General features: G+C 36.1%; 1 protein-coding gene across 5 annotated transcripts in view; it reads right to left on the bottom strand.

Moving 5' to 3' along the window:
- Positions 1–13744, bottom strand: part of BIRC6 (baculoviral IAP repeat containing 6) — a 173698-nt gene that overhangs the window by 148086 nt on the left and 11868 nt on the right. For all 5 annotated transcript variants that reach the window (XM_033512629.1, XM_015621424.3, XM_015621423.3 and 2 more), the window contains exons 2-8: positions 9772–9953; positions 7215–7352; positions 6635–6828; positions 4914–5025; positions 3302–3384; positions 1877–2099; positions 1614–1774 (exon numbers count right to left, since the gene is read on the bottom strand). In XM_033512629.1, coding sequence (XP_033368520.1) covers positions 1614–1774; positions 1877–2099; positions 3302–3384; positions 4914–5025; positions 6635–6828; positions 7215–7352; positions 9772–9953 — 1093 coding nt within the window. The remainder of the gene's footprint in view (positions 1–1613; positions 1775–1876; positions 2100–3301; positions 3385–4913; positions 5026–6634; positions 6829–7214; positions 7353–9771; positions 9954–13744) is intronic.

The raw sequence follows: 13744 nt of genomic DNA, 5'->3' as shown, positions 1-13744 counted from the left end.
AAAGTCAGTTCTCATGAGTCTTTCAAAGAAAAATAAAACCATACAATCAGGACATCTAAAAATTAATATCAACACCTTCAAATTCCTCAAAATCATCTCTGGAAAGTGGAGCTGACAGACTGCTCTTCAATTCCACAAGGCAATTTTGTAGCTAGTACTGAAACGAGGGATGAACAGTATTGTTGGTTTTAAAAATACTGCCAGATAAATAATTTAGTCATAAAACTAGGTTCTGTTCAAGATCACTTTTCAAGAGAAATAGGCCCATGAGTAGTTCTAAGAATATTTAAATAATTAATGCATCTGACTTTTAAAAAAAAAAAAAGAAATTATTTCCTATTACGGGCTCCTTACACATAGGAAGGACATTAATCTCTTTGCAGCTTCAGGTATAACTATTCACAGTACCACGTCAGATCCTCAAACTTCAACAAACTGGATGTTTATTCCTCATATCTAAGAAACAGATCTTTGTGGGGTCAAACCTGATCAACCTTCACTTCACAACATGGCAGACATAATTCAATACTTTGATTCTGATCCAGCTTCCCCTTAAGTGGAGAACTGATAGTAAATTGTAGGTTAAGCGAAATGTAAGATGCTTAGTTCTAGGCAGTATGATTGTACTGTCCTGTATCCAGCTCTTAAAATTGGTATAATTCTTTAACTACTAAGACCTCCCAGCCCTAAAGCTACAGTAAGAGTCCAGGCAGCTGCTGATGTTGCCCATGTCAGCAGAAAAGCAAGCTCTGTATTTGTTCTGCACTACCAAAGATATCACACAAGCTCAAAACCAAAGATTTACCTCCTTGTGTATTTAGCAGTATTGTTACTTTCTTCTTAATGCTGAAGTTTAAGAAGAAACATTCAGAAAACCAGCAGGACTCACATTCAGAAAACCAGCAGGACTCTCCAGACAACTTTTGTTCTAAATTTTCCAAGTTATTCACTCTATTGAGCTTTGGCAAGACCAGACAAGAGTTCCCAATAAGACTGCATGAAGCACAAGTGAAATACTTGGAAAGTGTGTCTCACATCACACTTTCTAAGCAGTGGCATACCCTCTAGCTTATCCAAATCTTTGCAACAGGACTAATTGTTTAGAGTCTGTACATGTGCATTAAAAGTAAGCAAGGAAGTACAAATTCCCAGCATATCGACACAGTTTATTTTCAGAATGACATAACCATACATTACGGAAAATGTATGAAATTACGGAGAAGCAATCAGAGAAAAGCATGTTCCAGAACTCCATAAGGAGCCTTTGCTTTCAAAACCTGAAATATATAATCCATAACTAAAATGAAAAGCTGATCCTAAACTTATATTCCTATCTCTTTTTACTCTGCCTCTGAAACCTGAGCGTAGGGCAGCAATGAGATCTGCAATTTCTCTGCTAGTGGAGTATGAAACTGGAACAGCAGGAAACTGATTAAAAAAATAGAAATTTAGATTAGTCTTTTTCAAGTGTTGAATTGTGTACAAATACAGAGTGACTAAAAATATTATTTCCATGAAAAGGAAATTACCAATCTTGTATTTCACAAAGCTAAAATGGCCTCTACCACTTACACAGAAGCATTTCATATTTCTAATTGGGTAGACTGGCATACCTGTCTCCTTCTAGTTTTGGTATGTCTGAGCAGCTAGAGGAATCTTCTAACCATGCCAGTGTTGGTCTCCTTGAGTCAACCCCTGAGCTCTGTTCTCCTGATAACATAAGTTGCTGCACAATAGCAGGATCATATGCATTGATTTCAAATTTTAAGTGGACCTGAGAAATAACAACAAAAAAATAGAAGATGTATTTGATTTTGAATCAAGATATGCCTGATCAGTAAACAGTTTATGAAAAATGATTGTTTATATTGCATACCTTCATAAGTTTGGAAACATCCCATATGCAGATCTTTCCTCGTTTTGTTGCAGCAGCTAGAAAATGAGGGCAACTTCCAGATCCAAAGCAGGTTATTCTGTCAGTGCCATCTGTGCAGGGAAATTGTGCTGGACTTGTTGCCAGTGTGACCGAAAGAGGTACATTCTGAGTGTGCTCACCCTTGACAAATGGGCAATTTGGGGAATGTCTCTCATGTTCAGACCTTTCCAGATTAAAAACAAACAGAGAAAATATCAATTTTTTTACTGTGAAAACTACGCACAGCATTTACAAGCTAAGCCCCAGAAGTGCAGCTGAAACAGAACTGTATGAAATGTACTGCAGTCAACCATACAATAGAGCTCTGAAGTTACTAACACAGCTTTCCCTGCTGATTCTCAATAGCAGACTGTATTAAAGACTTTTTCAATCAAAGCACATTCATATTCTAAATTATCAATTTGCTTTGACTCAATCAAAGCACATTCATATTCTAAATTATCAATTTACACAATGTTCTTAATATAATTAGTCCATAAAAAAAAAAATAAAAAAATTGTTCTATAGGCAGTAGCCAATCATGTCTCCATAAAGCCCAGATTAAATTAACATACATTAAAACTCTAATGTTACGAGTAACTTTAGAAGCAACATCCTGTTTTTCATTCTATATTCACAATTAAAAGAATCAAAACTGAAAACAGTTCTGAATGTCACATTGACCTAGAAGCATGGAAAAAACCTAATCTTGATATACAGCTAAGACAGAGACATGACAAGAACAATTACACAGCTACAAAATGTCTTGAAAATCCTAAGTGAAAGGAGTAGACAAAAACTATGAAGATAATATTGCAAGGAAAAGTTTCCAGCAAGTCAAGAATCTGATGTGTTCAAGAAAAAATTATAAATTATCAACTAATCCAAAAAAAAACATTACATTAAGAACTCTTTAATCAGTGTAAGGTCCCACATTTATATCACTATGCAGAATCAATTTTAGATTATTCAGGAAGCTAGTAATGCATACTGAAACTTCAGAGAAAAGGCAAATATAGACTACATAGCCATGACAGTTTTTGAACCTGAAATGAGATGCATTCTATTCACAATCAAATAGAAGACTCAGTTTTGAATATTGGCTGACAGCTCTCAAGGAGCAATTTGAAATGAAATAGCAAATCAGAATTAAGAAATAAAACAAACTACATTTGTTTTTTCTTTTAGTATTATAAAGAAATTTGATATAGTACATCAAATCTTTTTGTGATTTGTTCCATGGAATCATTCTGGAAACTCATTCTTGTCAATGACTTGTCCTAAACTCACCAGAAATAACACTGAGATATGTTGAATTTTGTGCTTTGAAGATTTATAACCTCTTCAGCACAAAATCAAGTGTACTTCACACATGATTAAACTTACCAAGGTTCATCTGTAGGCTCCCAGCACACCAAGCACACACTACAGGTAAAGCACATGGCTCTGTCATCTCCTGATGAAGCAGGCTATGAAAATAGGAAGAAACACTTGAAATTTATATAGCTATGTACTACAAAACACTTTTAACTAGGTGATAAAGTTCTTTCCCTTTAGTGACATACTAAAGCCATCACATTAAACATATAATAGACCACAATTTTTATATACTACAAAGTGGCAGAACTTCACATTAAAAAAGATATATGTTACCATAGAAGAGATCCAGAACTAACATTCATGCAAGTCATTGGATGCAAACAACATACATAGAACAGAAATTACTTTGTTGGTTTTTTTTTGCAAAGTTCACAAGGTTCAAAAAATTTAGAACTGCAGCAGAATACATGCTTGGATAAACACGGGTTAAAAAATATTCCTACCAATCTCTTAGGACAAAGTATTCTCTACCCCTCCTCTGCAAAGAACAGTTGTTACTAGCTGAAGTAACTGAGGAAAAGTAATCAAAATTTTCATTCTCTTAAAATTTAGCATTTTCAAGACCTCATTTCAAGACATGCAAATGCAATTCCAACATACGAATTCCCTGCATTTCACCTTCTGCACAAGTTTTAGAAATCACCAAAAACTTCATCCACCTATCACACTTTGCAACTGACAGATTGCAACAGACAGTATTGCTTTCAAATGGTGGGAACTGCCCAGCCATCATTATCTAAATCCATATTATAAATATTTTTTTTAAAGCAGGAATAATTTCAAGGAATGAAAAATGGAAATAAGTAAAAGTAGTGGAATAAAACATTGAGGTTGTATTTATTCACTAAGCCTAACAATGTAATGTGATCTAGGACCTCTGTTAGATACAATTAAGTTCTACTAGCAATGTATGGTTAGAGAACTCTAGTGCCAAGCTTACTGCTTTTTTGCTTTACTTGTAATATAAAAAGGATTATTTACTCAATAATCTAACAAGGAGAATGACAGATTCTACATAACAACCAATTTCATCTCTATTACTGTTAACTCAGATTAATCTGACATTTCAAAAAGTTTTATATACTGAAGTTCAGAACAGTATTTTCCGTGATCTGTACAAAAAACCCAAAAAGAAGCAAACTCAAGACGCCAACACCCCTTGAAACTTAAAAAAAAAAATAAAGAAAAAAATGAGCTGAATGACTGTTTCCCTGAAAACTCAGCTTCTGAGCTTGCTGACATAGTTTTCTAAAGACATTCCCAGGACAGTAACTGTAAACATAGATATGTGTACATTCTTTCTGTTACACATCTTGTGATGGACATCTCTCATGGCCAGTGCAGTGAGAAAGTGTTATCCTGAGCATCCAATCCCCGGCCATGGTCAGAAGCCTATAAAACCTGGGAGGAAAAATAAACTCTCTCTTCCTTTCACCACACCTCGACCTGTGTCCGTGTGATCAATTCATCGCCAGCAGCAACAAACGACAAAGTTTTTTATGGTTTATGCATAATTGAAGGAATCCATTAAAAAAAAAAACCTGACTGAAAAACATCACCTCTTTTCCCCTGTCCTTTCACCTGGGGAACAAACACTAAGAACAATTAAATCTCTTGCCTGGTGATAGAATCCAGCTTGAGCCATAGGATCTGGCTGTGCCCACCGATAACCCACATGAGGCCATGAAGTGAATGTCTCCCGTCTGTTAGCTTCACTATACATCAAAGACCTAGAAAGGTGAAAAACTCTACATTACCCAAAATTGCCACTTAAAATTTGTAAGACTTTCAGTCCTTTAGTAACCATTAAAAATAGCACAAACCTATAACTTACACATAAAATTTTAATTAACTATTACAGGAAAGTTACAAAGTTTCCTCACTTGGGTGCTCAAAGTACATCCCCAGTAAAAAAGAAAAGGCGCACAGCTACCTATGGATCTTAAAAGCAAGATTAATAAAACAAGCTATTTGATCCACCTGCAGAAAAGCCTCAGATACCCAAAGCTATTCTGCATCGAAGGCAGGTGGAGAATCTAGCCCAACTGCAAGAGAGTTGGATTTTTTTTTTTAACATGACAACTACTGTAAAAATTTGGGGTTCTTAAACAGTTAAACAGATATGAATAGGCATATTTAAAAACACTCTAAAGGGATGTTTTAGGCTTAACTGAATACATGGTCCAATCCCCGCCCTCCCCGTCATCACTCACTACATACTATAATACTTATAAATTTTAAACTACTACATCCCAAAATATGAACCTCTCTGCAACTCAACAGTTAGAGGCCAAAGAAATTCCTCTCTTTTCCACCTTCACTCAGTGCATATCCCTCATCTGCAACAGTACATGAGAAATGACTATCAGTTTTTCTTTTCCCTTGACAGAGCTTTGTTCTCCCAAGAACTAGAGCTGTTAGATGGAAAGGTGCCTTATTTCCTCTTTCTGCTTCTCAGTTCCAGGAAATTTTTTCTGTCTTATAAGAGAATGAAAATATTAAACATTTCCTGCCAAGGAAGTAATCTATTCTAGCAACACCCACATAAGAGCTATCTTAACTTGACACTATACCAGCTCAAGAGACAGATCTTGGGAGAGCTCTAATCAAAATACAATATGGTGAGGTACAGGTAGACCTGAAGGCTTGGGGAGGGAAAGCTAAGAGATGAAATCAAATTCATTAAATTATTTGAGGTGTAAGAAATGATAATACACATGCAAAGTAATATTTGTACAGACACTTCCAAGAAAGAATAATTTATAAGCTTAGAAGATTTACCAGTATTCTAACTAGTCTCCACTTAAGAAGGTTAAAATAATGGGTTACTTGCTTGTGTATACATTACCACTTGGATCAGAAAGAGATGAAGCAGCAATCTGAGGTAAAATGTTCTCTTACCCCAAACACATAGCAGGTGACAAGAGCAGAAGTAGCGTATATATGTTCTGCAAAGGTAACTTCCTAAACTTCTAAACCATAAAACATAAGCATGACTCTTTCTTGTATGAAGGAAAAGCAACTGGCTTCAGGAAACAAAGCAGTATATATTTAAGGCTGCAACTGTTACCTTTCTAGAAGTTTATATTGGTATTAAGAGCAAGGTAAATTCCGTTTGCATTAAAGCTAAAACCCAGTCAGTCTTATGGAGTCCATAAAGGTTTTGCTAAATTCAATAACATGTATGGCACAGTACACATTAAACAGTTAACTAGCTGTATGTGTAAGAACAAAGAACAGAACAGGACTAATTCTTTGGCAAATAAGTTAATGTCATCTAAGAGCTTATCCTGATACAACTAAGGGGTCAAATTCATCACTTATTTTGTCTTAATATACCTGTCCACAGATCGCCCAGGTCCCACACCAAGCTCTGGTCGTGCGCTGGGTAAGAGGTAAGATAACCTATCCATCACAGAGGATGCTACAGGTAAGGCAGCAATATTTTGATTTATCTTCTTGAGTTCATTTACAATGGCACTGGCGACAGACTTCAAAACATGATGAGGAAGGTGGAACGTAACCGTTGCCCACTAAACAAGAAAAAAGTGTCTGTTTAAAAATTTTAACATATAAACAACAAACAGATCATAAAAGTGTCAAAACCAAAGCACATGTAATACCAAGAAATACAACAACAGAAGCACAAAAGCAACATGAACATAACACAAGGAGTTAGTAACTTCAAATTTTTAGCTCAGTTGGGTTTATAAGTTGACTTTATCAGCAAGAAACAAGAAATCTTGTTTATTCTTTTACCAAGTGAAGCTTCACACATAAAACTAAGGAACAGATAATATATTCCCCTGACTTCAAACAAAATCCACCACACTCAGTCACAGATTTTGTATATTTCAATGGCAGACACACAAATTAGATGTGGCAATACATGTTATACAGTACAAAGACAAATTCTTACCTTTGCAACTTTATGATTTGCTGCTGTTTCATGTGAGGTATTTTTTAAGCCATCCTTCAGTTGTGTGATGAACAAATCATATCCCTCTGTGCTAGAAACATCTACTTTTTCTATGCAAGCAGATAACAGCTGCTGAGCCTAAAATGCAGATGTGTAAGCAAAGTTAGCACCCACACTGAGTAACTACAACAGGAATTATGCCTGTATCATTACTCTCAGAAATGTCCTTTGCCAGATTCAACTTTATCATATATTATATCAGCATAATTCCCATTAAAGATCCAGACCTGAGTATGATACTCCAAATTTTATCTCACAGGCCAACCCATATATAAACTTCAGCAATGGTAACAGTAATTACTACAAATTCCCTCAAGGGCAATATTATCAAATGTTGAATAAGTCAGTCATATAAATTACAACTGAAGATCTATTAAAGCAAGCATTGAGGAGGCATCTATTGCCCAATGCTTTCTCTTCAAAAGGATTCATTCAGCTTTAATGATAAAAAGTGACAGCAAGAACAAGTCTTGCCATTCTGAGTAGCTTTGTACCTTCAAAAAGATAGATAATAATGAGAACAACAACATTGCAATAAAATTAGAGAGAAGTTATTTAGAATGCTAATGCAGTAAAGCTGAAAAATTGGGCAAAGAAAAACCCAGGCTAGTTTAGAACTTAGTTCTTAAAACTCAGAAATAATGCAGCTAGGAAAGAATGCTATAAACATCCACTTATAGACATTTTCTTCCAAGCCTCATCTGTTTCCAGCTTACCCCTCTGTCTGCTAACTTCATGTTGACAGGTAAGATTTAAAGGTATGCTTAGTGTGCAAGGCACGGAGTATTCTAAACCTATTGTTAGGTGGGTTAACATCTGAAAAATATTACAGGAACTCTTTCAAGTTACAAATACAGGGAAATATTACCCAAGGACAATGGTCAACCAGTCCTTTAAACAACCACAAACTTGTCGAAACAGAACAGACCAAAAGGCCCCTTAGTTACGGCAATAGGAAGTTCAGGGGAAGAAAGACTGAAATAAGGAAAAACAGCCCCCTAGCTAAAGATGTATCAGAAGAATAACAGACTGTAGAAGTTCCTAAATTGTAGTGTTCTATCATGAATTCAAAACAGCATAGAGGTTGCTTCAGTTTGTTAATTCTGACAATTAGAAATCCATAAAGGTGCACTGCACTACCAGCAGATCAAACTACTTAAAAGACTATTTAAATTAAGTGTAAAAATTAGCAGAAAGGTTCTAGAGAAAACTAAACACTAAACTCCCTTCCTTGATGAAAGTTTTTGACCTTTCTATGATGAAAGAGGTGGACAGATGTGTTTGTATGATATTTGCTTAATATTTACTAAAATTTTCCAAGGTCTGGGCTACTGACTTTTGAAATTAAAAGAAAGAACTTAAGGCTGCTAATGTTTTGCCTTCTTCCTCACTGATTTGGTGATGAAACTCCCAAAGCTATTCCTAATGAGCCCCACACTTCTTTTTCTACAGGAAGGATCTTTACAGAGAAGGGCTGTAAATAAGGGTCTGTAAACTCTTTAGAACCAAAGAATCTTTGTGCCAAAAAACTGACACAAACTTTTAAGTTATATTGAACCATGAGAGACTGCAAACATGCCACAGCAGACCTTATGGAAGGAAATCCTGACACTTTCTTCACACTTAGACACACATACCAAGATCCTTTAGTAACCCACAAAGGGTATAAAAGTGATGCCAGTGGGCAACAAGCATCAGGAGCCTGGAAAGCTCTCTTCAGAGACCTCTGTGAAACATTTTATTGCCCTTACTGCTACTCAAGTCACACAGTTAAAAACTTCACATATAACATACATTCTTGATTCATAGTAAGCACCTGTTATTCAATGCTTCAGAAGTACATAAATAATTTACATCAGTGCTGAGGATAAACAAATGCAACAAAATCCTAAGCACTACACTCTTAAGCAGAAATGTCTACATTAGCTTCTCTTAAAGTGATACTAAATGCTCAAAGTACTGTGCCACGAAGTACTGTGTTACAGCCGATCCAAACATGTAAGGGAAGCCAGGTTTGCACAGAAAAAAGTCTTTTGTTAGGCCAGCTGACCTTGCTAGAAAACTTAGATTCCAGCTCTAATTCTTCAAATGATGAAACACCGTATTACCTAATTTCGTCTTTCCTTTCCTGAAGACTATAACAACAACAAAAACAACAACAACAAATCGGGCATGTCTAACAGGGCAGACTAACTTCTACAAGTAAACATAGATTCCATACACAAGCACAGACAAAGGTGGGGAAATGAGTCCTTATCTCTGGTCACTAAAAAGTTCTTTCATCTGAAGTAATGTAGTCTTGAGGCATGCTCTTACTTGTTTGAGATACAGATAACTGTGAAAAGCTATGACCCTATGACAGCTAACAACTAAGAAACTCTTCTATTAGATGGTGTTAATATCACCCTAGAAAGTCAAGAGTCAAAAATGTCTGGTTTCAGTATTGCCGACACAGTTATTTACATGCCTCTTTTTGTTCCCTCCCTCCACATCTTACCTCTGTAACTGGCAATTCAAGCTGAACCACGTCATCTTGTTTTGAAACAGGCGTTTGCAGGGCTGTGTCCAACAGTAAGATGCCATTGAGATCTTTCCTACATCCTACTGCATAGTCGTCCACAAAGATCACTTTATCCACAGCAGAAATATACTGACATTTCACCCGTCCACCTGGTTTAGCTACAAAGGAAAGATAAAATGCAAGATACAATTGGAAAAATGTTTTTTATAGAAAAGACCTCTAATTTCTGTTTAGGAAAGTAATGTAACACATTGGCAAGATCTTCTTGAGATGATCAAAACCTAGCAACCACAATTTTCACCAAGCTTTTATAATTCCTACATTAAAAACAAACACTGCAAAAATCTATACATCCCATCAATAACTACAATCATTTTATTCCTACAGTGGAAGCCATTAATTTAAGTCCTCCTCCTAACAGGAGATCTCAACTAGTGTTTTCAAGCTTAATGCAGATGCCTGGTGTACTCAATACTAGCTGACAGTCAATAATAAGAACTAAATTGTACAAATCAGAACGAACACTGAGACAAAATTGCTAAATTACCATTTAGGCTTATTAACACTACTTCATCAAGCAAAACAATATTTAAATTCTCAAAACTAAGTACAGCATGTAACGTACCAATGTGGCATGTGTTCCTTGAGACACTACGACAGCTCATTTCTGCTCAGTGCTGCACATGTGATGTCAGTAACAGGTTTGAGAAGTTTGGTGAAGGCAGAGGAACACTGCCAGCAGATAAATAAGGAAAGGCTGTGGCAATGGATATTATCACGTAAAATGTTTAATGTTACTTATCATGATTATGTGTCTAAAGCTGAATGGACTGCAGAACTAAATGTAATCCATGTAAAATGCTACCTGCATAGAAGGCAAACTGCTTTCTATTGCAGACAGAAGCAGATTATGTGTATGTTATAAATATATGGACACATTCTCCAAGGGCAGCTGAAAGTGCTGGATTATCAACACAGATGTCTTCCTGTCGCACAGGAACAGGAGTTTCGTTAAATTTTGCATTAATCATGTCCTGTCCATGTTCTCCTCTTTCCTCAGACACTGGATACTGTTTTTATTATAAATAATTTAAAAATCACCATTTTGGTAGCTAGCATACAGTAAAACACCCAAGCTAGGGACAGCTACATAATTCTGTCATCTTTACACTTTGACAGAATTAAATGGAAATTAAAACTTCTGGAAATATAGGGCACATGAATCTGACCACATTACATTTGTGGTATCCTCTTTAATGCAGGTAAAGAACAGTTGTCAGCTACACTTCTCACCAAGATTTCAGATTTCGGAAACAATGACTGATATACTCACAAAATAAAGGATATATGCATTTGCCTGCATTAAAGATACTGCAATCGTAATCATTGATACAGCAGTCAGAAACACTTGGAGTCTGGAATCACTTGATACTTGGGCAGTCTTTGGTCCTTGCTCAGCAAAAAAGAGTTCTCTGAATGGTAAATCAACTAATTTCAAATTGTGTTTTTGTCAATCCACTGGAGTTCCTCAGACAAGACTTTCTACAGCCAGCACAGCTGCAGGCAAGGAAGTAAACCATTTTACAGGAAAGTAAGTTTTGTCAAAAATTCAAATACAAGATTTAACATCTTTAAAGGTGTAAGTTTCAATAACATACTGGAAACTATTATGCAAGTAAACTGAACAGTATCTGATGCATTAAACTAGAAACCTCAGAAGATTCTGATGGCATTGGCAGACTCTTCAGAGTGATCTAAGGGATGGATAACTACAGGACACCTTCTTTAACACTCTTCTCTCCTCCTCTCCCCTCCCAGAGAAAATGGGAAAAGCAGCTCACACTTTCTGGCAGTGCCAACACCATGAACACTTGCTTTTTCACTTTCCTTATTTCTTGTCAAGCACAGGAGTATGCTCATGCCCTGTGACTAGGAGTTTAGCAGTCTGTGGAAGCCCCAGCAATTGTGGCTTTCCAGGCTAGACCACTCTTATTTTATCAGTTCTGTAGTGATGTTAATGAATTCTCATATCTAAAGCAGCAAATAGCTAATATTCTCTGAGTAAATGATCCAAATCTTCAAAAACCAATGATGATTACTAACGAGGCAGATAACAGAGTATTTCTGCTCCACTGCAAAACAAAATAAGAAGTTATAACTACAGAACAAGAAATACATTGCCTACCAGCTGTGCTTTTCCCTGTGCTGGCTAATATTCTGGTTGGTTGTATTGACAGAAAGATTGGCCAAATTATCTCTAGAAAGTTATTCACAGTTGCTGTTTTTATTTTATTTGAAGCACATAAAAACAAAACAGGCTTTCTTAGCCTAAGTCAATGGAGCTTCAAGGAAATGATTCAATCAATATTTAATATTTTTCCAAAACCCAGAGAAACGCATACCATTACTGACTAGTTTACACTGAATAGCCTCTGAGTTGCTGAGAAGCTTTTTTGCAAATAGGAGTTTAATTTATAAGTTCACAAAACACATTTCAAGACGTTTCTAATTCTAGTCACATACTATAACATAGTCTACATATGGCTGACCATATGATTATAATAATAGATTGAGAACCAGGAAACCAAAGAATACTAAAGCTACCACTACAGAAGTAGTAACCTAGAAGTTATGCCTGGAAAAGTTAAATCATCCTAAGCATTGTCAGAAGTGTCCTTTTCAACTCAAGATCAATATTGTACAATGTGCTGAAGGACTCTGCCAACACCCTTTGAAAAATATACTGGTGCACCTCTAACATTATGTCCTGCCTGTCCAGCCTAGCTTTACCAGCAATAAATAGTGATCTGTATCTTCAAACCATAGCTAAAAAGTTTCACATAAAATCACTAAATTACTTAAGCTAGATCAACAAGACCCAAGTGTTACTCCCATTTTAGCCCCAATTGCTTTAGCTGTAATTTATTTTGCGTGGTAGGAGAAAAAGCAGTCATTCAAAGTTTCTAATGATTTTGCTTTTCAGTCTTGGCACAAGTGAATCATAGCTTCTCCCAATATCTCCAGCCTATCTGCCTAGGATTGAAAACAAAACAACTCACAAAGAAGTCATTAAACCTTTTGTCAGCTCCCACAAGGAAACCTGGCAGGCTGCTAGCATGCTAGAAGTGCAAATCCAATTACATATTACAGTATGGTATGTAATCTATCACAACATTAAAACTAGCAACCTAAAAATTTAAAATAAAACCAAACAAACATCAGATTGCAGAAATCAAGAACCTGAGAAAAGGAACATTTACCTCAACCTTCTTTTTTTCAAACAATAGAGAACAGAGACCAGCAATTTCCTGTGATTGAAATCTGACCTAAGAGAGTATTACAGAACACAAACTTGTTTGGAGAATTCATAACAGTCTAAGCAGCATCTGTCATGCCCCCTTGCCTGCGGGCACTAAGATGAACCAAACCAATTAGAGAATTAGCCTTGCATTTCAAGAAGTAGAACTATGAAAAAGTTTGTCTCCATCTCTCTTCTAAAGATAGATTCAGCCTCAAAGCTATAGAGCTTAAGAGAAGCGCTGTCACCTGCATATGCTTGGCCATCATCATGAAGAGACATGGATTAACGCTGGCAGTAACACCTTTATCTTTTGTGATACTGAAAAAAGTTAATTTGCCTAGCAAACTGCTAGCCAGGAATGGTACTGAAACATATCAAAGTCAGTAATTCTCTTCACAAGAAGCTCTCAATACCGAGCAAAAAAGCCCCTCCAATAGTTTCTAAATTACAGTAAACTAACACTTACCTGCAGCTATAAAGTGAGAGTGGTAAACACATGCATCATAGCACTAATTCTATAATGCTAACACCCAAGTCCAGTCAAATATCTAAGGGAAATTCATTACTTTGATCTATGAATGTCACTAAGTCCTTAAATTAAGAATTAAAGTAATATTTTTTGAGAAACAGAAATCCCATCAGCCCAGT

This window comes from Parus major, chromosome 3, assembly GCF_001522545.3.
Source record: "Parus major isolate Abel chromosome 3, Parus_major1.1, whole genome shotgun sequence".
NCBI classification, from domain to species: Eukaryota; Metazoa; Chordata; class Aves; order Passeriformes; family Paridae; genus Parus; species Parus major.
Note: the sequence above shows the minus strand (reverse complement) of the source record. Positions and strands in the feature narration are given on the sequence as shown.